Source organism: Ailuropoda melanoleuca, chromosome 5, assembly GCF_002007445.2.
Source record: "Ailuropoda melanoleuca isolate Jingjing chromosome 5, ASM200744v2, whole genome shotgun sequence".
NCBI classification, from domain to species: domain Eukaryota; kingdom Metazoa; phylum Chordata; class Mammalia; order Carnivora; family Ursidae; genus Ailuropoda; species Ailuropoda melanoleuca.
The window spans coordinates 72,304,525-72,328,777 of NC_048222.1; the positions used below are offsets into that span (position 1 = coordinate 72,304,525).

A 24,253-nucleotide genomic window follows, 5' to 3' on the forward strand; every position below is an offset into this window, starting at 1 on the left:
TTTTGTAGGTGACAGAGAAGGCCAAGGCAGCCTGAGAACATGGCTCTGCAGGTGGAGTGAAGGGAGAGTGGGTTTTCAATGGGGGATGAAAGGAGCAGGAGACACTGACTTGGCCCAGGTGATCCCAGGTGCACACAGAAGAGCTGCTTGTCAAGGTGCATGGTTGAACTTAGAAGCTGGCAAATGAGAACTAGTGGAGACCCTGAGAAACCAAAGAATTCATGTCAACTAACCTCCTCCCCCAGGGGACTTCTTATCTTTTATTCTAGCACAAGCAAATACATTTGATTAGACACCCCGTTCATTATTTGGGAGAGAGTGTTCATAAGAAAATGGCCAGAAACAGGCAGCAGTTGGGAGGAGAAATGGGAGGCCTAGATTTTTCCATAAACCACTTGATCATACCCTGAACAGTCTCCTCCCCGATGCTCGGTGTGGGGTGTGGGGTCCTCTTTTCATAAAGCTGCTCTGCACAGATGTGCACACAGGATTGCAAATGTTAATAGCTCAGCCACTTCACATTTCTTTTTTTTTTCCTTATAGCATTACTCTGATTAAAAAAAATCCCATTTAAAAAATGAATCTGATTTTGAGTTAAAAATACCCAATTCAAACATCAAAAACCAGCCCGAGTACGATTGTTCCCTGTTCACACTGGAAACAGGTTGACTCAATAGCCCCCCTGGTAGCCTCTAGTTTTACTGAGGTCGCTTCTACCCTCACCTCTTGTGAAATCCGGATCCATCCTCTGGCTGAGTCTGAAGAATGATGTGTCCGTTGGAAGCCCCAGAATAGGGGGCTGTTGTTTCACCGGAGACATCCCAGCCCCTTAATGGCCTGGTGCTCTCGGCTATAATATTCTAAATACACATTATGGAGACTATGAGCATATTTATAACTGCTCCGTTGTGGCATTTAGATTTACCCTTGAAATTTATCTTTAATTTTTACAGTTGTCTCCTTAACCATGTATATTACTCCCTTCTTCAAACAATCTGTCTTCCTCCTGCAGTTTTTTTGAAACCAAAGCATAATTAAATATTAAATTAATATTTCATTTTAAATTAAATATCAAAGGCTTCAGTCTAATCTTCCACTTGTGCACTGCTGGTTCTCACCCCGTGTTCTTGTTCTTGTTCCTGTATCCACAAAGGCAGGTGCCATCTCTTAATAATGTGTTCCTATATTATCTTTGTCCTTTTTTTTTTTAATTGGTGACACTGAACTTTTGCTACGTTGAAACAAATGGATGTAGGGAAAGATTTCAATGTAGCAAAGGTTAATGACAACATAATTCAACAGCCTATGGCTGCAACCCCACCCATCTCCACTCTCAAAGAAGAAATTCACTGTGCAAAATAGGTAATCACCTTAGAATTATATAATGCAAGAGCTTACAAGTCATCTTAGAAGCCATTTAGCCCAGCCATTTCTCTCTGCAGAGAGGTAAACCGAAGTCCACTGGGCCTTGGAGGTGATGGGATCCCAGGGGTGGATGTAAAGCAGATCCCAGGCCAGACCAGTTTTATCTCCATTGACTATCAGATGCTGCGAAAAAATTTAACTTCGGAGCATTAAAATGCTAATTGAACATAGGCTCTGCATGTTGGACGCATGAGCAGTAGGGCAGAAAGTAAGTGATTGGACAATGAAATTGGGGGGAAGAGGTGGGAGAGACAGAGGAACTCAAAGCACAAAGAAGGCAGACCTCACGGGAATCAATATGTAGGCTCAAGGCTCTTTGAAGATATGGATACTGGGGGGAGAGCAGAATGAAGAAGTCCCAGAGTTAAATGGAGGCAAGAGCTGGAGTCTGTATATCTGAATTCTTCCCCATGCTAGATTGCTCTACACCTTCCTGTCGTGCCAACAGAGTAATTGTCTTTGACCAGAGCCTCACGGAGAGGTATTCCTGGTGCATGGTTTCTCCTTTGCTTGCTTAACAGAGTCCATCTTCTGATCTCGTGTTTGTCTGACAGTCACTTACATAGATTTTAGGTTTCTTAGGCAGAATTCTTTTCCATTGTTTTCTTTATTATTGGAGAGGGATAAGATTTCAAGTTAGGACTGGAGAGATCCCCTACTTCTGTGGGCTAGACCCCTCAGGGGACCACGGGCTCTATGCATACCTGATAAAAGTGAAGATCCTTTGCTTCAGATGAATGAACATATGTGCAAACATACAGCTAGGCTCTGACTTTTAGAATTTTCTTGGCCTCTTGATGGAGAGTCTCCAATTGGAGACTTACAGGAGACAAAAGCTGAAACCCAGCCCAGCATCCCAGAGTGACATCCCAACTGATCACTTAGATCTTCCTTCACCCCATCATCTTCTTTGTCTCTTCTCAAATTTCTGCAAAGGAATTTGATCAGCCTTTGATGCTGTCATTTTGTGATAAGTGTTCTTGTTGGTCAGGACATAAATGAACTCCTGCCTGCAATGTCAATGCTGTCTTTGTTCAGGGTTGACCAGAACTCTAACAAAGAGTCCCCTTTCCATGTTAGCCAGTGTCTCCTATATTTTTGGGAAACAGAAGCAGAGACATAATCAAGGGTCAGCATTATCTGGTCTCTGTGCCTCCTCTTAAGGAAAGAAAAAACCATATAGAATTTATACATCTCACCAACCCCTTGGGAAAATTAATACTGAACATCAGCCAGCTTTTTTTTTTTAATGAGTGGTTCCCAGTAGATATTTTTAGTTAAATACTATTTACTTATAAAATAAAACCTTTACACATTGCTTAAAGTTTATATCTATTTGCTGGGCCCAAGATATGTAAGTAACCTCATATATTATACCCACAATCAAAATGAGAAATGACACATAAGATCCAGGCTCTCAGGAGAAATATTATGAAATCTCAAGGTATTGATGAAAGTTTTTCCAAGGCTGATCCAAATGGGATTTAGATTCTGTGGCAGTTGAAATGTGTATTATTAAACTCCTTAAGCAAACCCGAATGACTCCCAGTGGAGGATTAAGACATTCTATGTATAGCAAAGACGAAATTCTCATGTCTGAGTTTTCTCTATTGAATTCCCCCTCGATTAGCTTCTGTAATATTTAACTTCATGCCATGCCATAATTATTTAATAAAAGGTAAATATAAATTATATTTCAGTGGGGATATGACCTTTTACCTTAATGTTATGTTACTAAAGAAAGACATAGATAAATAGAGCCTATAGATCGAAGCATATTTTTAATTTACTCTGTTTTTGCCTTGCTAGCACTTCTCTGTGCCCCTGTCAGCCGAGGGCTTGGCAGCACTTCACAGCACCCCCCACACTCCATGTGGTAGGAGAGGTTGTAAATTCACACTGATGATGGCGGTTAATGATCTGGTTGGCCCTTAGAGGCAGTCTTGGTGCTGGTCTTGGGCACCTCATTAGCTAATTGAGGTTTGCTTGGCTCACACCAGGCCTGAAATGTCAGAGAACACCCAGGGAGGTGGTGGGGGGGTGGGGGAGCTGGGATTCAACATGAGTCTGAATCTATAGGATGCAAAAGCAACTGGCCAGTTGGGATGTTAGTTTGGAACCAAAGTCAAAGTTGTCCAGTATCATCTTGATGTTTTGAAGGCTGAAAACTGGAGGAATTGACCAACTTTCCTTCTTTTGGTTTGTTGTTGACTAAACAGTTTCGACTATGATTTGTACGTCAAAAGTGCACTTGATTAAGTGAAATTGTGTGTGCACATGCATGTGATTTTTTTCCTGTCCGTGTAGACGACAGTGTGTTTTTACCATTGTCTTCTCACCTGGGATACACAGCCCATCCCACCATCTGTGCTATGAAGTCTGACAGGGGCCTGCCAAAAAACACTCAACATCAGAAATAGATGAGTATGCCTAATCTACTTACGCCATTTAAAACGTGAGCTGCTAATCCAGTATGGTCAAGATAGTCAGCTATTTCTGATTTGTGTGGGGAGTGAGGAGGGGAGGGCAGTCAAGATAAACCAGACGTTACCCTTGTGTCCCGGTGGTTTCCTATCTAATGGGAAGAACAGTGGGTACAAATGTGGGATCAATTCTGTGCAAGAGAAAGTACCATCTACATCCCACCTCTGTGTGCTGATTAAAGCCTGGCTTTAGAGAATTCATCTGTAAGCTGCAGGAAGGACAAGGGATAATGAGATTAGTGGTGGTCGTGGGGGGACCCCTGGAGCTCTAGCGAGAGGGAGTGAGCGCTTGCCTGTGGGAGTAGTTGTGCAAATGGGGAGAAAGGACAAGGACACTAGTGGAGACAATGGGGGCCTTTGAGGGGCTAGATTTTCTACCTCAGAGGATAGTCCCTTACTTTATAGCCAACACATTGTGAGCATACCCATATCTATCATTTCCATTTTCTCCATGTAAGAAAGTCAGTACCCTAGGTAACAAAATGATGTGTATTTGAAAAAAGACGAGGCAATGATTGATTTAGAGCATTTTGTCACTAGGTCTGTTCACCCTGCAGCACCGGGAAGCTGTTTATGTTTGCTGATTGATACCAAATGGGGCCTTCTCCCGCGCTCAGTGATTGAGAAGTCAGGCAACCTGGCAGGGCTGCACTTTCCAGATCTGCAGCCCTTTGCTAGAAGCTCGAGAGGAAGCACGGGGAAGGGTGGAAGGGCGGCTGCGGGGGATAGGTGGAAGGAGTAGGTGGCACGGCCACTTTTCAACACTCTTCTCTGCTCCTCACCAGCTCTAGCCCAATAGCTCAGTGCAGAGGGTAGCCTTTACACCAGGCAGCTATTGGTATATCTGCATAGGGCTTGGAACAACATCTGTAATTCAGCAGGAAAGGTTAAAGCACAGGCCTAGGAGTTAGAGAAGCCAAGGTACAAATTCCACCTTTACTGCCTGGAACTGCATTGAAAATGGAGATAAAACCCAAATCATGGGATTGTAATGAGGATTAAATGAGCTAACGTATGTAAAAGGCTTAGCGTAGTGCCGGTAATATAGCAAGCCTTTGGTAAATTCTAACAGTGGCAATAACGATTTTCATTATTGAATATTATAGCCACTAAAAATACTGTTATTAAGGAAAAAGGCTTCAGAAACTGCTGACATTATAATGCTAAGTGGGAAAAAAAAGTTTACAGAATGATTCCAATTATACACACAGCTATTCCTACATGTGTTTCTGGGTAAAATTGTAATTTGAGTCCAAGTGTTTAATCTGCCCTCAGCCCCAGAATGTATCAGAGGATTTTTCAAGAAAAAAATAAGAGAAATATAGTATTCATGTTTGAAGCTAGGCTGGTGTCATCAATATGCCAGAAATTCTATGCTGTTGTGCTGGTGTGAGCAGACAGGGTTGTGTTAGAAGATGTGTGAAAGCTGGACTCGTCATTTCCCTAGGCCTCCTCACAGGGTAAGAGCAAGCAACAGGCAGAAACTTTATCTTGAGTGGAGAAGGGTATACCTAACAATGCTATGCCCAGCGAAGTTGCCATTTACACGTGAGGAAGACAGACAAATACTCCCTTCTTCCAAGGGCACAGACAGGATTCAGCTCTTACTCTTACCGATGTAACCTGACTGTGGAGGATTGAACCAGTGAAGAACATAAGAAGAGAAAATTATGGTATCGCAGGACTCCTGGTCAGCAGAGAAAGCAGTTAGAGTATCTCGATTATTGTTAATGTAATGCCAAAGCTTAATGTAAATATGAAAATTAGCCTAAAAAATACAGATCATAGAAAATCTAAAGATAGTAGTATTACCTGAAGATGACAAATGACCAACCAAAATGTAAAAAAGGAAAATGTGAGGTATGAAAATGAAAGGGGAGCAAAATTCCTTATACGTGGAAGGGCTTACCAGACTCAAATAATTAGAAAGAAATATTTTTAGAGAAATCTGAAAGTACTGTCTTAAATTAAAATAGGATGTGTATCTTTCTCAATACTAGAGAAAAATATAATCAGAAATACAAGGAGAATGTGGAAGGATAAATTTAGAGTAGCAATTACATATACAATATGTTAAATAATAGGGTCGAAAAGATACATTAAATAATGCATTTAAAGCATTACCCATGGAACACAGACAAAACTCGTATGTATTAATTCACAAAAAAACTTAAATTCCAAAAGACAGATATTCTGCAGGACACCTTTTTGAATCCAATGCAACAAACTAGAATAAATAATTAACTAATACCCAGGCATCTCAAAATTTTAGGATATTCTCTTTGGAACAAAAGGAAGACAAAATTAAAAATATGACTATTCAGAAAGTTGCAACAAAGCAGGGCTTGGAGGGAGAGAACCATAAATAGATTAGAAATTTTAACTATACTGTGTAGAATCTGTGCTAAAATATTTAAAATATTGATGAAATGCATGAGTTTTCTAGAAAAATAGAAATGACATTGAGATTTAAGGAACGAATCTAAGGTTTCTGGTTGGCAATCTGATGGATGATGGCTATTCACTCAAAGTCGGGTGAGCTTGGTGTATCTTGGGTGGAAGGAGTCTATGGGCCATCCCTGTGGAAATTTCCAGCCAATACTTGGACAAATAAGGCAGAACCTCGTGCAAGCTATCTGGACTGGAGATAAACATTTGTGATAGTCAGCAAGTAGCTTGACATGGAAATCATAGGGGCACGGATGAGGTTGATGAGGAAGAATATGTAGCCAAACAGAAGACTGGCTTGGCAACAGGTATGAGAAGCAGCAGTGTTTACAAGATGGAGAAAGAGCAGTCCTCAAAGTGGGCTGAGATGATGTGGCTGGGGAGGTAGGAGTGAAACAGGGCAGCGCATATTTAGGAAAGGTGATGGGTAGAAGAATTTCCAGTAGGAGAGTATTTTCAGCATCATAACTTGTGTTTATGATAAGAATGGAAAAATTCTGGGGTGCCTGGGTGACTCTGTCAGATAAGCAACTTACTCTTGGTTTTGGCTCAGGTCATGATCTCAGGGTTATGGGATCTAGCCCCAAGTCAGGCTCCACGCTTAGTGGGGAGTCTACTTGGGATTCTCTGTCTCCCTCTCCCTCCGCTCTTCCCCACTCCCCATCTCTCTCAAACAAATAAATCTTAGGGGCACCTGGGTGGCACAGCGGTTAAGCGTCTGCCTTCAGCTCAGGGCATGATCCCGGCGTTAAGGGATCGAGCCCCATGTCAGGCTCCTCTGCTAGGAGCCTGCTTCTTCCTCTCCCACTCCCCCAGCTTGTGTTCCCTCTCTCGCTGGCTGTCTCTATCTCTGTCAAATAAATAAATAAAATCCTTAAAAAAATAAAAAAAATTTAAAAAAAACAAATAAATCTTAAAAATAAAAAAAGAATGGAAAAGTTCCTCTTGGCTTGGCTAGAATGTTATTGGTGGCTTTGACAAGAGAAATTTCACAGGGTTCTTTCAAACTTTTAGTCAAGAGATAATATCCATGCTGTGTAAGTCTTATAGAACATAGGATAAAATATAGAAAGCTTCTCAATTTATTTTTCAAAGCTGGTATAAAATAAAAATCAACCAGAAGCTGGCCCATACCATGCACACAATCCCAGTTATTAATATGGACATATAACCCCCCTAGCAACAGTAATACAACCAATATTGTTGAGTGGTCAGTAGCTGCTAGGCACTATTTTCAGTAAGTTAATTGATTTAATCCTCACACCAGGAATCTTAAGAAAATAGTAACAAATGTATTCAGAAATATACTAAGCAAATTATATATCACATCCATGACTAAAAGTTTAATTGTGAAATATTGGGAAATCTATTATGAAATATATGAATTGGTCAAATGAGAAAATTCATGACTGGAATTTCCTAAAATTCTAACAAGTCCTGGCAAAACCCCTTATTGAAGCATGATAACTAATTTGATGGTGAATGTTAGCATCATTCCCATTCAGAGAAAAACAAGCAAGTATATCCACCATCATCCTCATTTTTAGACAGTTTGGGACGTTTTAGCGAACACAAGAATGGGATTAAAGAACTAAATAGAATTAATATACAGATAAAATATGTAGATGCTGTGAACATATGATCTTAAGAATGAGCAGAAATAACTAATGACATCTGCCAGGGGTTTGGTTACAAAATAACAGATAGCTACCATTGGTTAAAAACTTTTTTGTGCCAAGAATAGTGTTGGGGACATTATATAAATGGTTTCATTTAATTTTGACAGCAAACCCATGAGATGGATTTTAAACATAAACTTACAGAAATTAATAGTGAAGCTGGAATTCCAACCCAAGATCCATTTGACTGTAAAGCTGATTCTTTTAATGACTCTGCCATATACTGCCACCCACACCCCTCACACGCTGCCTGCACAGACATATAAAAACCAAAAGCGTTTCTAGGCACTAGTAAAACTCTTAGAAAATGTGATGAGGGAGTAATCATATTTACAAGAAAAATGATAAAAAGTGAAATACATAGCAAAAAACAAAAAAGGAAAATAAAAAACGTATTACCTAGATGATAAGCAGTACACATTTTACTGGTAAACCTAAAGGAGAAGAATTCATATATGTTTGTACATGTTTATGCAAATATACACATGTATTTTTGTGTGTGTGTGTGTGTGTGCATGTGTGCTTATCACGGAATTGGGATGGTCTTTCTACATACAATACTTAAGGACAAATTGGGATATGATATTGTAACATAGAGAGAGTACGAATTTGATTTTTGTAACTGGAGAGAGTATGAATTTGCACGTTCTTCTGAGAAGTGTTGGATGGGATGTGTGTTGGTCCTTAAATATAAATCATAGTTTTTGGTCCAGTAATTCCGATTCTTGGAATTTTCCAACTGAAATCATTAAAGCTATACACAGTGGATAATTTTTGCTCTGATTTTTATAATAATGAGAAGTTAAGGATCATGTTAAATGCCAAACATTAATAAGCCATTTAAATAAATTATAGACCATGTCATGGAAAAATATGCAGGAATTTTAAATCATGTTATAAAAGAATAATTAATAACCTGGGGAAAAGTTTGATATATTGTTAAATTGATAAAAAGTAGGTTATGTAACAGTGTGAATACGATGTCTCTGAATAATTTTAAGTATGTGTGTGTGTTTAAATGTGGAAAGATATAAGCAAAAATGTTAACCCAGATCATCTTTGAAATGGTGAGGTTATGGATAATTGTATTTTTACTTCCACATTTAATTTTTTTTATAATTCTTCTAAACAAAAGGTGTTGCTTTGATACTTAGAATAACAGCAACAAATATTCACAAAACATGTGCAAAAAGGAGAATTAAAAAGGAAGTACGCCCTCCTGTGTTTACTGCTGCCTAACGGGAGTGCAGGTGGTGATTATTTTATTCTTTGTGTCTTTTTTCTTTTCTTTGATCATGCATTAATTTCAAAACTATAAAAATTAAACAACAGACTTTTAAGAAGTCAAAGAAGAGAGGAAGGAGAAAGGAGAAGGGACTCAACTCCAAAAACTCTTTAGCATGATAGAAATGCTACTCCCTCCCTACCTCATTTTATGATTGCTGACGCTAAGCGCCTACTATGTGCCAGGCACTGTCTTCCACAATGAGAATACAGTGGCAAAACAAAGCAAGTAAGCATCCTGATTCTACGACACTTTCAGCATGTGGTGGAGCCTGACATCAAATGAATGTACATGTAGCAAACTGTAATTGCAAATTCTGTAAGTGTATTATGCGTAAGAGCAGGGCTTTATGAGAACAAACTCACAGACGGTTTGTATATGTATGAATGTAAATATTTGAGAGATAAGAAAAAGTGATAATTAGGAGAATGAATAGATGATAAAGGTATACTTGGGAAAGAGAAGGGGGAAGAAGGAAAAGCATGTAAAGGTAGTTTATTGTTTTCATAAAAAACTGGGATATGGTTGATCGTGCAGTATTTCTGATTATTTGAGAGTGGCAGAGAATTGTAAGTTGTGTGCATTTAGGGCAGAAATAATAAAGTAAGTGTAATCATCCTGACATTTTGAAATATCATTCTAGTGCAAAGACATTAAACTGCTATGAATTCCAAACTTATAAATGTGAATTAACCAATGTCAACTTTATCTTTAACTAATTGTATCCATTATGTATCAGTTCTCAAATAATACCAGAACCTTTCTATTGCCAGTGGAAGACTTTAGAGGCTTTGTTTATGGCCATGAAACATACTCAGAAAGAGGACTTTTATTTTTCAGCATTAAATGAACCCACCATAGACTATGGCTTTCAGAGACTGCAGAAGGTCATCCCAAGGCATCCTGGAGACCCAGAGAGATTAGCTAAGGTAAAAAAACACTTTGGAAATTGACAGATGAAAACCTTATCATGGGATTGCAGCAAATTTAGATAAATCCAGCAAATTAAGTCCCTTTAAAATTACATTAGGCCCTGAAATATGGCTAAGCTTTAGATACACATAAAATATCTCCTAACTCTGAGATATATTATGATTAATATCTGAGGGAATAGGAAATCTGAAAATTTGGTCCTATAAAACAGATACACTACAAGTATCCAGTTTATGAAACATTGCCAACTTTATGAAAATAAATTAATCCACAGTCAGCTATTTATCAAGGGACTACCCTGTATATAGGTATTTATATAGGTATATAGGTATTTAATGAAGTGAAAAATGCCTCCATAGAAAATTTCTATGGAATGTTTTGCTTTCAAGTGAACTTGCTTATGACAATTATATCATGAATCTGGCCCATTATTCTAGCTTTCGTCATTGAAAAATACATTAATTTATTAGGTATTCGATTAATGAGATGTTATTAAATTTTAACATCTACATTTGCATTTTGAGCACACACATTATAATTTGCCATGTTCTCTTTTCTGTACTGTGAGTAAAATTCAAGTACCACATTTGCTTCTGTATCACACCTTTATTTTCCTCTTGGAAAAATCCCCAGCCCCACCATTAAGTTAGATGATATCTGGAAAGTAGGTTAATAGCAATTTAAAAGGCTGTTAAAAACAGGAGGTGGAAAAGACAAAATGAGACGAAAGGGATTACTGATTACTAATTCTCTTTGGTTAAAGTGAACAGGGGGAAATATTATTGAAAGAATTCATCTTTATTAGAATAAAATTTTGCAGAAGGCACTGCCAAGATAATTTCAGTATTACGAACCATTCCTTGGCAAGCAGCTAAACTCAGGTCAGTCAATCATTCTAAGAATTTTTGGTTAATTAGAGTACCAGATTCTTTAATGGAATAGTCTGAAAGTTTTTAATGGCACTTCCATGACATTAGTAATTTTAACCAACTCCACTTTTCATCTGGTCATTTTTTATCTTGGTGGTGCCGTCATGGATGGAACCATTTTTATCTAGATGAATTCCATGTAGATACATATTTAGAAAGGGATTTATTTATACAGTTATATTCTGCCTGTCAAACCAAATATAGGACCTCTTAGCCACTTATTTATATTTTAGGGAGGATGTCTGGACTTTTTATTTTTATACATAATTTTCCTTTGAGTTGGCCATTTGGGGGTTTTACCTTTGGTTATAACTCACCCTTTCTGTTCTTTTTCTAGGAGATGCTATTGAAAAGAGCTGCAGATCTAGTGGAGGCCCTCTATGGCACACCACACAATAACCAGGTTAGATGCTCTCATCTTACACTCTATTGGGTTTGACTCTTCGTGCTGGATGAAAATGCTCACCTCAACCTGCCATTTTGTAGGACATCATTCTGAAGCGAGCTGCAGACATTGCAGAAGCCCTGTATAGCGTCCCCAGGAATCCCAGCCAGATCCCAGCTCTCTCCAGTTCCCCGGCTCACAGTGGCATGATGGGCATCAATTCGTACGGCAGCCAACTTGGGGTCAGCATCTCCGAGTCAACACAGGGAAATAATCAAGGTACTACCCTTTCTCAGAGTCAAAATTCCAAACGTCTTATCCATTTACAAGGTTTGTTCTGCCTGAGCGGAGGGAGGTAAAGCTTGATTCATATACCATCAAAAAAGCGTGTCCCAGATAAGCAGTGCAATCATATATTGGATTATCTCAACATGATCGGCGGTGTTTTGTGAGATTTGGGGCTTTTTAGGTCCCAGGTAGAATCCCTTTAATTGCAAATATTTAAGGTTAAGATGAACTGTGATTTACTTAGAAGGGTTTTGACTTCCTGAAACTAGACTTACAGGTGTAATTTGACTAAAATGTGCACTTTGGCTATTGTGATTATCAGCTTGAATAGTGGAAGGAAGCTGAGTCATTGCCATTGTCATTTGTTATTCATGACCCTCTCTTCCCAGTAGCCCAGGCAGAGTGGTTTGGTTTCCTTTAGTGACTTCTGTTTGTGCATTGTCTCATATACAAATGCAGAGCAACACACTTTACAGTTAACTGTGCTTTTTACACGTGAGGTATATCGCATTAAGATTTTTGTCACTGAGGTTGATTTTATTAAGGTGCTGAGTTGATCACAAATCATTTTTTTAAAAGGAATAAATTTCCTAAGGATGCCCCTAGCCTTGGGATAGTTTTATTTCCAATTTCATTCATCCATTGGAAGGGAATTCCTCATTTTCATGCCCAGGGTGAGTTTTTCTTACAGAAGGGCGGGTGCAGACATATGATTGCTTTTTTTTTTTGTTCTTCAAATTGAGGTCATTTCTTAAATAGCTTTAGAGACTATTATCCAAAGTGGGTTATTTCAGGATGGGTTAGGTGATGTCTCTGTGCTGGGGGTTTCGGAAGTATGGGAAGGACTTGTTCCTTCCCCATCCTTCCCATAGAGCAGATATCCCTGCACTCAATTGCTGATGGTTCCGTGTCTTTGGTCAAAGAATAGCACATTTAGATGAACTTAACAACAATTTTTAAATAAAGATGTTCTCCACCCCCACTCAGGGCATGGTAAAAACCTTGAACTAACATTTCCAAAGGTATGATCTGCAGAGTACGAGTGGCCCTTGAGATGTTATTGGGATGCCTTTTGCCCACCGTTCCCAGAAAAGATACTGTGGTGTGCTAAATTTGGGAAACACTAGGTTAGCAATTTAAACTGTTTTGCTTATTCTCTAGGCCCCACGTATGTGAATCTTCAAGGAATGACTACAGTACCCAGCATCTGCAGCCTTTACTTGACCACAGAACGCTCGCATCAGTGATACCCATTAAGATCTCATAGGGCTCTCATGTGTTAGGAAGATTAGTCATCAATCCTTGGTGTGAGCTGGAGATGTTGACTGCAAATGGGAACAAAGAGGAAGGAGGGAGTGTCAAGGACATGGTCTTGTGTAGAGTGGTGAAGGGAGAGGAGAATATAAAGGCTGAAGACAAACTCCAGACTTTCTACCCCTGACCAGGGGTGGCTTGGGGGTGTTCTATAGTCAGCAGACCACATGGGCCCATGCTGCCATATTTGGCCTGGGCTGGATGTGTGTATCAGTTCATTTATCTTGGCTTTTTTCTTGTTGTCCAGGGTACATCCGCAACACAAGCAGCATCTCTCCGCGGGGCTACTCTTCCAGCTCCACCCCCCAGCAGTCTAACTACAGCACCTCCAGTAACAGCATGAATGGCTACAGCAATATCCCCATGGCCAACCTGGGTGTCCCAGGGTCACCAGGCTTTCTAAATGGCTCCCCCACAGGCTCCCCTTATGGAAGTAAGTGCCCTTTCCATCTCTCCTGCTCTCCCTGTGTCTCTGTCCCTGGGTTTCACTCTTCAGCCTTTTGAGGGAGAGTTGCACCCCTACACCTTACTGACTTGTGGAGGAGTAGCCCAGTTTCCTGAGGAAATGTTGTTCCTGCCTTTTGTTCTTTTCCCTTAGCTAGACTTTGGTGCACTTGGTTGCTCAAAGTCTTCTGAAGAAAAGAAAAGAGTGAAACTATTTGCATTACACAAAGAAAGAATAGATGTATGTGGCTTGTGTGGATGGGATCAAGGAACGAAGATTCCATTTCAGCTAACATTATGTATACTCTTCATTAGGTACTTTTATATGTAATGTTTTCTTTAATCCTCATAAGAACCTTCTCCTTGTGGGTGGGGAGGTTGAGGTGCACAGCAGTTAACTCATCCAAGGTCACACCGCTAGGATAGAGCAGAGTCATCATTTGAACACAGAATTTGTGGCTTGCTTATTTTGTGTGTCTTACCGCACTCCCGTGTCACTTTGTTACATGGCCCTCCCCTCCTTGTGCACCTTCTGAGAAATGGAATTTAACTGCTCATGAGAGAGTGATCTGAGATGGACCTTTTAATCATATTCTGGGCTAGCTAGATGTCGTAGGGGGTTGTGAAAACTCATTTGGGTTGCTTTGAGGGCTAAGAAGCTTGAGAGAATATGTGTCTTCAAGCCTACCTAGGGAATACTTCAGGCCAGGGAGAAGCCACCATGGGGAGTCTGTGTGAATGAGTGGAATGTTCTTGAAATGCTGGCTCCTGTTGCAAGGCTCTAGAGCAGACCATCTGTTTACCCAGAGTGGTTCCCCTATGCCAGGAACAAGGACGAGTCAAGGATAGCATACAACATTTCCACCACAGCTCAGGGAGTGACATGCCAAGGATCTGGAGGCTGCCTTTCTCAGCCTTGTTGGTTCTCTAGGGACACACACCCATGAGTTACTTCTGGGTTATCTATTCACTTCACTACCCTCACAAGTCTACTCAATGTGATAAGGACATAGTAACCAAATAACAGGTAGTAGAGGTTGGTTTTCCTACTACAACTAAAATCTTGTTGCTGCAAAGACATGATTTCTGTGTTGTGTCGTGTCAGATGGCCCGGATCAATTAGATCAGAGTGGTCTAGATGAACAAACTGGTGCTTGCTCGATTTATTTCTTTACTTCTTTTTACCTTATCTTGTTCCAAAAATATTTTGAGAGATATTAATAGTGAGATGAATGTTATGAAAGTATAAAATAACATAAGAAGCGAAGATAAATGAAAAAATATGGATAGGAAAATTAGATGAATCCAAGGACTAGTCTGGATACCATTCAATCTTATTCAAAGGAGCCACTACCTTGGTTCAGAGGCCTACAAGATGGGAAAGCAGAGAGAGAAACACTATTTGTTTTAAGATTTTATGTCCACACATTTTTGGGGGGTAACTCAGGAGAAACCTGATTTTTCTGTTGCTGAGACCTTGGAGTGACTTCTCCCATGCATCACTGTGGAGAGGGTGCCCTGTGTGCAGAAGGGACCACATCTTAACAAATGACACAATGGCAAGGGAACCACTGTGTAAAGGATATCATATAATGATGGCGACAACAAGAGTAACTCACAACTGCATTCCACTTTGCAACCTGAAAAGCATGTACACAAATAGAATCCAATTGGATCCTCTATGTCATGGCTATAATCATAATTATTACTATCATTTTCCCTTATAAGGGAAGGGTTAGTATGATTTACTCAAGGATTTGTAGCCAATAAATAGTAAAAATAGGACTAGAAATACATCATCAGATCCTGAATACCATGTTCTAAAATTATTCAATAATATAAGAGATATTTCATGTATTTATAATATACGATTAGGCTGAACATTATGGAATTACTTTTTTTGTTTCCCCAAATGGTGATTTCACAGGTTCAACATCCATTTATGAATAAAAATCTGTGTATGTGGCTGAACCATACGAATCGTCATTTTTGTAGATCAAATACAGTATATAGTGTGGTGATGAGGGAGAGAGAGCAAAAGAAAGACAGGGAGGGGTGGGTGGGTAGGGTTGAGAGAGAGAGACAGAGATAGAGAGACAGAGAGAGATAGACAGACAGACACATAGAGAAGATGAACAGATAAAATGAATATTACCACTGTGTAATTGCTTGATGTTTCTTAGGAGATAATTCCTTTGGTAGAGAGGGGACCTTCCCACTCCAGCGAGTGACAGCTTCCTTCCACTAGCCTTCCTTGATCATCCAGTCCCACTGCCACAAGGAAAAGGATAGCACCCAAATCTTCAAATCACCCATTAAAATAAAATGGCATGTTCAGAATAGGAAGCGGCGCCCCGCCCAATGGGAGGGGGAAACAATAGAGAACCCGCTTCTTGCTCCAACTGGGTCTGTGTGATCTCTTGCACCTTTATTTTCTGAAGGAGGGTCTGAAGCAGTCACAAACTGGGAATGGATTCCAAACAGTGCCTTCATTATGATAAAATCCCCTACTGCAAAAATACTGAATACCCCACGGAGTTCATTACAATAGCATCTGACCTGTATTTCTAGCCAGCTAAGTCTTAACTTCTCTGGGAAATACGAAAAACAGCCCAGGGGAAACCATTTTTGTCAATTCTGTTGCTTGTGTCTAAAAACACCAGTCTACGATTTTTCATTGTCTTTTTAAAACTAGTCCGGTGCCGCCAGGCCATGCCATGCCATGGAGCAATCACTTGCCAGAGTCGTTCAGAAGAAATAAAGCCAAGCCTCTCGGTCAAGTTGATTTGCACTATGGCCAATGCAGAGTATCAGAAACCTGCATCTTTACTGTTTTTGCTCTCACACTACTTCAAAAATGTCCAAACAGATGTTTTTTCAATTTCACATACAAACTTCACTTCCTGGCGGTAGCAGTGTGTGCCAAGTTCCAGCTCAGTGCAAGTTTTTATGGCTGAATTCTAAACTCCTGACAATAGGGGGTTATAATGAAATGCGGACAGACCCCTTCGCGCCAACAAATGCCATGGCTCAATGCAAAGGAGGATATGGTGCCCGGTGAGTTCCAGCTGGGACTGTGCAAGCTAGTCAATTCTTATAAGAAGAAGTGGTTTTTCCTTAACTCCCCATGTTCACAGAGATTTGGGGGCCAGATGTACTTGCCTTTTCTTTGGCCTCTATCCATAGAGAGAGAGAAATGTCCAGAGAAAGTCTCAGTTGCAAGTATATGTGATCAGCTTTCCTAAAATGGTGCACTCTGGTGTCCCCAAAGATGGTCTACTGGGCAAGCTTGCAACACTCATGGGACCACTTCTTCCAAAGCAGAATTGCCACCAAGCAATTCCAAAGTTTGGGACAGAATCTATACAGAAATCCAACCTGTGTTCAGGGATTCCTACTTCATTTACATTGTCTTAGACTATGCCTTGGGGCTCAATATTTTTATATTTTCAAAAATAAACATCAAGACATTTTCTATTGTAGAGTATTAAATGATGATTATAGAAAATTTAGAACAGATGGAAATAGTTTCAAAAAGAAAGTGTACTCCCCCCATAAAAAACAAACTTGTTAACATTTTGACATATTGCTATTGTCTTTTTCTCCAGAAAAGAAAAAAGAATCCTATTACAATAGTAACATTCTCATTATGCACAATTTAAAAAGCATGTATATGTAAAAGAGAAAAGAAAAATGACATACTTTATTTCTGTGCAGCCATAATCATTGTTAACTTTTAAAGTATGGCCTTCCAGCTGTAGATGGATACATTTTGGAAATTACAGTGTCTACTTTGATGCACAACTAATGGGGTTCTGCCATGAGATCAATGAAAGAGGGAGTGGAAGAAAAGTGGCAAAATTATCAAAGTCACAAATATGAAGCTAGGCTCCATAAAATCTGTCAATGATGCAAACCTGTGTCCTAAGAATGGAGAGCAGATATGAGGAGTAATGTTTGCCTTGCGAAGTTCACTGCAATCAATAAGCTTTTCCTAGGAATTTGAGAATTTATTAGTCTCTTTGCTTTTTTTGTAGCAGAAAGGTCAACGGGCAGCCTCGTTTGCAGGTAGTAAAGCCTTCAGTCGAAGAGGAACATTAACACCCAGGAAAGCTGTTATGCCTATTGCGAAGGGTTATACTATTTTGTTTTTACCCCCCAAATGGAGATTTTCCATTTGTTTATTTTAACAGCTTTGATTGGTTTCTGCTACATCAAAAGTAATGCATGTTCATTGCAAAAAACTTTGAAAATATGGACAAGCGAAAGAAGTAAATTTATGAATATTCATAATCCATCATCGCTCACAAAGAATATTGTTAAAAGTTTGAATGCATATCACATCCTACTAAATTTTTGCTTTGTATGTTTTCTTAAAAAAATAAAATTGGGTTTGATGTATATGTTATGACATAATTTGCATTGTTCATCTGAGGAGGTATACCTCTCTGAGTTGTCAAATATTCTTCTCCAACATTAGCTTTAATATTTGCATAGCATGCTATTTTATACGCTGAATATTCTTTACCCTGCTGCTTGGTCACTTCTATTATTTTCCAATTTCTCACAGTTATAAAAATGCCCTTGAATCTATTTTTTTTTGTTGCAAATTTATGATTATCTCCTTGGGATTAATTTCTCAAATTTAAATTACTAGGTTAAAAATATACACATTTTAAAACACTTTAATTTTAAATACACACTTCCAAAGCCCCCCAGAGAGATGAATGCTCCCCTTAGAAGAGTATCTGTTTCCCTGCCCTGTTCATTTCTTCTTAATCTTTGTCAATTTGGTAAAGTGGAAAGTATCCTCTCCTTACTGTTTTAATTTGCATTTGATTACTAAGCAGTTTGAACGTTTTTTAGGTCTTTAAAGGCCTTTTGGTCATTTTTGTTCCTGTCTCCTTTTGTGACTTGGCTTTTCCTATTCTTTGCCCACTTTTCTAATTGGGATGTTTTTCTTTTTTCTAATTAATTTATAAAAATTTTATCAGCTATCGAGGATATGAACATATCTAAATAATTATCGGGAAGATTTTTCCTAATTTGTCATTTCCCTTTTCTCCGTTATAGTAGAAGTTTTTTTGTCATGTGGCCCATCTTATCTCGTGATGTTCTCCTTAGGCTTTGAGGTTGAAAGGATTATGTAAATTATATAACCTTCCTAATTTTTCTACTAGCGCCCTTATAATTTTGTTTTAGCAACTAACTCATTAATCCACTTACATTTACTTTAGTGTTTAACAGGAGGAAGCGCTTTAAATTTCTGTCTCCGGGGTACTTGTGTTTTGTTCCCATGCATTTATGTCCCCATTAATTTGAAATGTCGCCTTTATTAAGTTTCAGTTCTCATATATATCCAGGTCTGTTTCTGGCCTCTTTTTTCTCCAAGGATTTGTCTGCCTATTTCTATGCTGGTATAACACTGACTTCATTGATGTGGATTTTCCATTAAGTTTTAATATCTGTTAAGATAAATGCCTCCTTAGTACTTTTTAAGTATTAACAAAATTTTCTGGCTCTTACAAGTGTTGTCGCTTTTTAAATAGATAAACATAGAAATTGTGTTTGTTGACATACACAAATTAAAATTCCTTTTGGGACTTTGAATATAGTTGCATTAAATTTTAAATGAATTTGAACATTAGTTTTAGCATTTTACAAAAATTTGGTAAAAACTATTTTAAATGGGCATGTTATAGCTCTGTGCTTATTCAACCCTGCAACAGTTGTTTTATGTCACTTGGTAAGTTTGAGGTGACTCTTCCACTGAGAGGCAGCCACATTTGACCAAATGAATCCACTTTAGGTTGAGGTCCGTTATTTAGAAAAGAAATATTCGTAAAAGTGAGTCCTACGCTGAATATAAACTGAATCAAGTGTGTATATATAGGCCTAACTCACCTTATAAAAACTGTCCTCTCTCATGGTGTAGGAGAGAAGGTGGGGCTACTGCAGACACAGAAACCAAGGCGCCATCTTGGTGCCTGATTGGTTCGCACAGAATGGCAGAGATTGGACTGTGGTAGGAATCAGGGTTTCCTGAGTCTCAGCTTTCCTTTGGCCTCTAATTCTGTGCCTTACACAAAGGGGAAAGGTCCCCAACCCCATTTCGTTGATGCTAAAGCCAATGCTAGAAGAGGAGATTTTCCTTGAGAGTATGAATATAATCCACCCCCAATGTTTAACCCTGTATCCTAGTCTATAATAGGAATCAGCCCAATTTTTTCTTCATTTTCATCTTTAAGTATTATGTGAGATTCTTCCAAGACTTTATCCTCCTTTCCAATTCTTTTGATTCATGTTACTTGAGGAAAGACAGAGATGTGCTCAGATGCTTCCTTCTGCATAGCTCTGTAAATCAGGACTACCTAAGGATGAGGAGTTTTTAGATAAAGCTCTTTTTTTGAAGTCTTTGGTTTGTAGTTTGGCTATACAAGACATCATATTGGAGGTATGCTGTATGATTGCTTTATATATGCAATTGTGTGACCATAGTACAATGTATATCTTTATAGTGAGAGGGGAGAAATGGGGATGAAGTCTTACACAGGTCATTGGAACAGTTGACCTTCAATTCACCTTGTACTTGGTCTTTGAACCATAAGTTACACTCATGTCCTCACTTTCAAAATTTACTTTGTGGAGTTGCTGGGTCACTGAAGATAAGAAGCAGAAGTTTGCACTCCCAGCCTTGACCAATAGGTTCCAGTAATTCTCGTACCAAGTCGTGTGACAGCTCAGAATTCTGGAGATTGTTCTAAAATAAGTCCCTGGAATTTGACCTTATTCCACAAGATGCTGTATCTGACAATTTTACCCTGTGAACTCTAACTTACCCCTTACTTGAGTTAGTTGAACATAGAAGATAAAATTATCTTCTTGTATGAGGTAACTTGGTAGAATATCTGACATTAAGAGGTAGGGCATTTCATCGTGGAAATTGCCTTTATTTTTCTTGGAAATTATGACACTTAGCTTTTGGCGTCCTTTAAGCAATTTTATTGTTAATATTGGTGTTTTTTCTGCACATTACATCAGAGGGGTCTGATTTGCAGCTTCATTTCCCAAGAGCTCTGAAAGTAGAGAGAAAGGGAGGTAATCTCCTAGATGTTAATAAACGTTTACCTTTAATGAGGAAGTGGCCCATAGAGATGGCACCTTCAGAGATGTTAACCCCATAGGTCAAACCTCTGGAGCCCTGAGAATTTCCAGGGAAGTGTAGAGGTCCCAGACAGGACTTCTCTTTAGGGGGAGAAAGAGGTTTCCATTCTTGAGTAGATCTGATGATTTTTCAGTTATTGGTCTAAGTGTTCTCTTGTCAAGCTTCTACTCATGAACAAAGACCTGTCATAGTATTACCTCCTGCTCTCACCTTCCTGACTCCCTGGCGGAAGAGCACTCTGCCTGCTGAGTCTCCCTAGCATTGTGTACAATTCCTCCTGTAGGGTTGTTACCCTTGTCATTGTTTTGTTTGTATGTTCCCCCCACTGGGCGAGGTAGGGATGTTGTCACATTCAACTTGTTTTAATCCCTGAAATCTGGGACAGTGCCTGGAGTGAATGAATAATTTCTCCGTGAATGTGTACAGGTTGTGTGTCCTGAAGAAAGAACTTAACTCCTAGGTTTGTCCCTTCCTAAGAGGATTGTGCCTTTGCTTTCCAGTCATGTCATCAAGTCCCACTGTTGGATCGTCTAGCACATCCTCCATCCTCCCATTTTCCTCTTCAGTTTTTCCTGCTGTCAAACAGAAGAGTGCCTTTGCCCCTGTCATCAGGCCACAAGGCTCCCCTTCTCCTGCCTGCTCCAGTGGCAATGGAAATGGATTCAGAGGTAAGCAAAGGTACCACTTTGGTACCACCATGGTAAATGGGCCACAGGGCCAGCAAAGTAAGAGCAAACAGCACAGCATCACTCCCTATCTCTAGCCATTTGCGTACAAAGAGATGCTTTGGTGTTTCCATCATGGGACACAGATGGCTTATACAACTGAGCTAGTACACCACCAGAGAACAAAGATGGGGGAAAACAGAGAAGTTGGACAGCTCTTCAAGATCACAGAATTAACTATGATAGAGCCATATACACCCTCCAGGAGTGTCTGGACTTCCCAGACCTTTGCTTTCTAGAAGGCCATGTCACAATTCCCAGAAGCTGCCTGGTCACATCAGATACCACATGGTGATTGCTGCTTAACTAACGGGCTTGCCCATCTGCAATGCATACCTATTCCCATGGCATACATGGACAGGATCCATCAGGAGCAACCAGCACGTTGTGAGAATTCTGGTTATGTGCCAGTCAGATTAATAGCACGTGTCAGATCAGGGGTGGAGCAGGGAGGAAAGAAGAAAAAGACATATACTGTCTAAGAACAAAAATTAATATCACCCATCAAACCCATTTTTGGGCAATGTCTGAAAATATAGTATGACATAACGTAACACAAATGTGATGAGTACATGAGAATCTAATCATCTAATTGTGAATGGGAGGCAGCTGATGGCAAAAGAGCAAATTGGAACCTGCTGAACACTATAGATCCTGATGACCCATATTATTTTTAGGCTCTTCTTCATGTCTTGACGTGAAAACATTCATGACAAGCAAGTGTTGGATAAAGCCAAGCAGGGCAGAGGTTGGGTTAACCCCTCATGGATCAAAGCCTCTGAGGTCAGCAGAACTTTGGATGAGCTGTGCCATCCCTGGAACAGCATCTGCCTAGTAGCCTGACCATTGTGCATAGATTCCTGATCCTCTGGGTCACCTGTGAGGGTTCATCAGCCAGTTGTGGCTGAGCAGAGCTCTGGGAGGTATGGTAGGTTCCTGTCCCATTCTACCTTAAGAGACAGTGGTGTCTCCTCAAAGTCAAGTGACTTGACAGAGAACTGTGAAATGGGAACTGAAAACCCAGCACTCAGAAGAGTCCCTGAAAATTCTTTTACTTCCATCTAGACAAAGCAGCTGGGTAACATGCCACCCAATGTGTGAGTAGTTGGAAACATCTGTCTATTTGAGGGGAAAAATAGGTATATATATTTTGTTTTCATCTAGATGTCTGATTCCTAGAGAAACAGGCTCAACCTGTAGCTCAGTGTCTCCACCTGCCCCGTCTCTCCTCAAGCACCAGTGGTTTCCATCGCATCCTTGGGGGATATGCTCAGAACTTTTTCTATGAATGGCTTCATCTCCAGACTGGGAAATGTATACAATTGTTAAATATTTGCTGTATCTTTCTTTTCTGCATGCCCTCTTCAGTGGCGATGTCTCCCTTTCTAAGTTCTGTGGTTTTAGTCACGTCCCTTAACCAAGTGGGGGCCCCACAGGTCTTATTGGGAAAATGCACACTGGGGACCCCACGAAAGGCTAAGAGAGAGTGCAGGTGTAGGCAGAAGTTGGGAGGGATGCAGCCCTTTCCTCATTCCAGGCAACCCTGGCCAACATTTTCAGCTTCACTTTGAGGAGAAAAAGTATAATTTGACTTCCACTTACCACCCCTCCCTCACCTCCTCTCTCGCACATGTACTTAGTTGGGGAAGTTGAGCTTGTTGTCTCAGATCTCCTGGGTCTATACTGTCCAGAGAGACTCATATGTGGGGCCTGCCTGGGTTTGGCCCCTGAGCATGCCAGGATGAATTTTTCACTGGCTCCCATGGCCTGGAATCCCCCCACCCCTGGTGGCTGAAAGCCCAAGTCTCACTGTGGTATTACTCGCTCAGGGTTGTTGGCCCAAAAAACTGAAAGGGTTTGTGTGGTCATAGTGAGGTTTTTCTATGGGGGCAGCAGTAGCCAAGACAGCCATAAGATCCTCTCTAGGGTCCTCAGCCAATGTGAGGTCCTGGTCAGCACGGGTCAGAATAATGAAGCTGTAGAAGGGCTGAGCCACTCGTTCCATGTCTGTGGGACTGACGATTTTGTCAGTTACACGTAGGCTCTGGAATCTAGTCTCATTTCTATAGAATCACTGAGAAGTCCTGAGCCTCGTTTGGGTCCTACAATCCCCTCTAAATTCCTCTAGTGATTTGAACCTTACGAAGAAGAAGGAAGACAAGGGGAGGATGGTGGGCAATACCTAAATTAGGAGTGCAGACTCCCACATTTCCTCATTTTGCATCAGGTGGCTAGAAGCTCCAGGTCCAATGCTACAAAGTGACCCACTGATGCATAGAGGGAGAAGACGATCTGACATCAAATGCTCTAGCCATCTTCCCTGAGTGAAGAAAACCTGGGATTGCAGGGGTCATCAGCACAAAGCTCCACCTCGTTAGAGACAGACAGTGGGAGAGTAAAAGTGTGATCCGAGGTGCTTGGGTGATCACAGGCTGATGGAAAGTTTCTTCTTTCAATTTGTAGGGTGAGAGGGTTTCAATCATCTGCAGAGGTCACGTACAACCAACCCTCTCTGAGACTTGCTGGTTTTGAGTACCACGTACAAGATGCTGAACCAAGTGCTTTACATGAATTATCTTCCTCAAGGCTCGCATGTCATACCATTATCATCAGTTTTAGTGAAGTAGGTTTCCCAAGGCCACAGAGTAAGATGACCTCAGACATTTTGACTCCAGAGCCTGTGCTGTGACAGCCCACTGTCTCTCCAGGGACAAGAACAGTGCGGTTCCTCTCCTTACCCTTCACCCATA

General features: G+C 40.1%; 1 protein-coding gene across 1 annotated transcript in view; it reads left to right on the plus strand.

The window, feature by feature from the left end:
- EBF2 (EBF transcription factor 2) overlaps nt 1-24,253 on the plus strand; it is a 186,786-nt gene that overhangs the window by 157,827 nt on the left and 4,706 nt on the right. Inside the window, exons 11-15 of the mRNA XM_002914426.4 lie at nt 10,161-10,249; nt 11,520-11,585; nt 11,669-11,846; nt 13,417-13,602; nt 21,279-21,446. Coding sequence (XP_002914472.1) covers nt 10,161-10,249; nt 11,520-11,585; nt 11,669-11,846; nt 13,417-13,602; nt 21,279-21,446 — 687 coding nt within the window. The remainder of the gene's footprint in view (nt 1-10,160; nt 10,250-11,519; nt 11,586-11,668; nt 11,847-13,416; nt 13,603-21,278; nt 21,447-24,253) is intronic.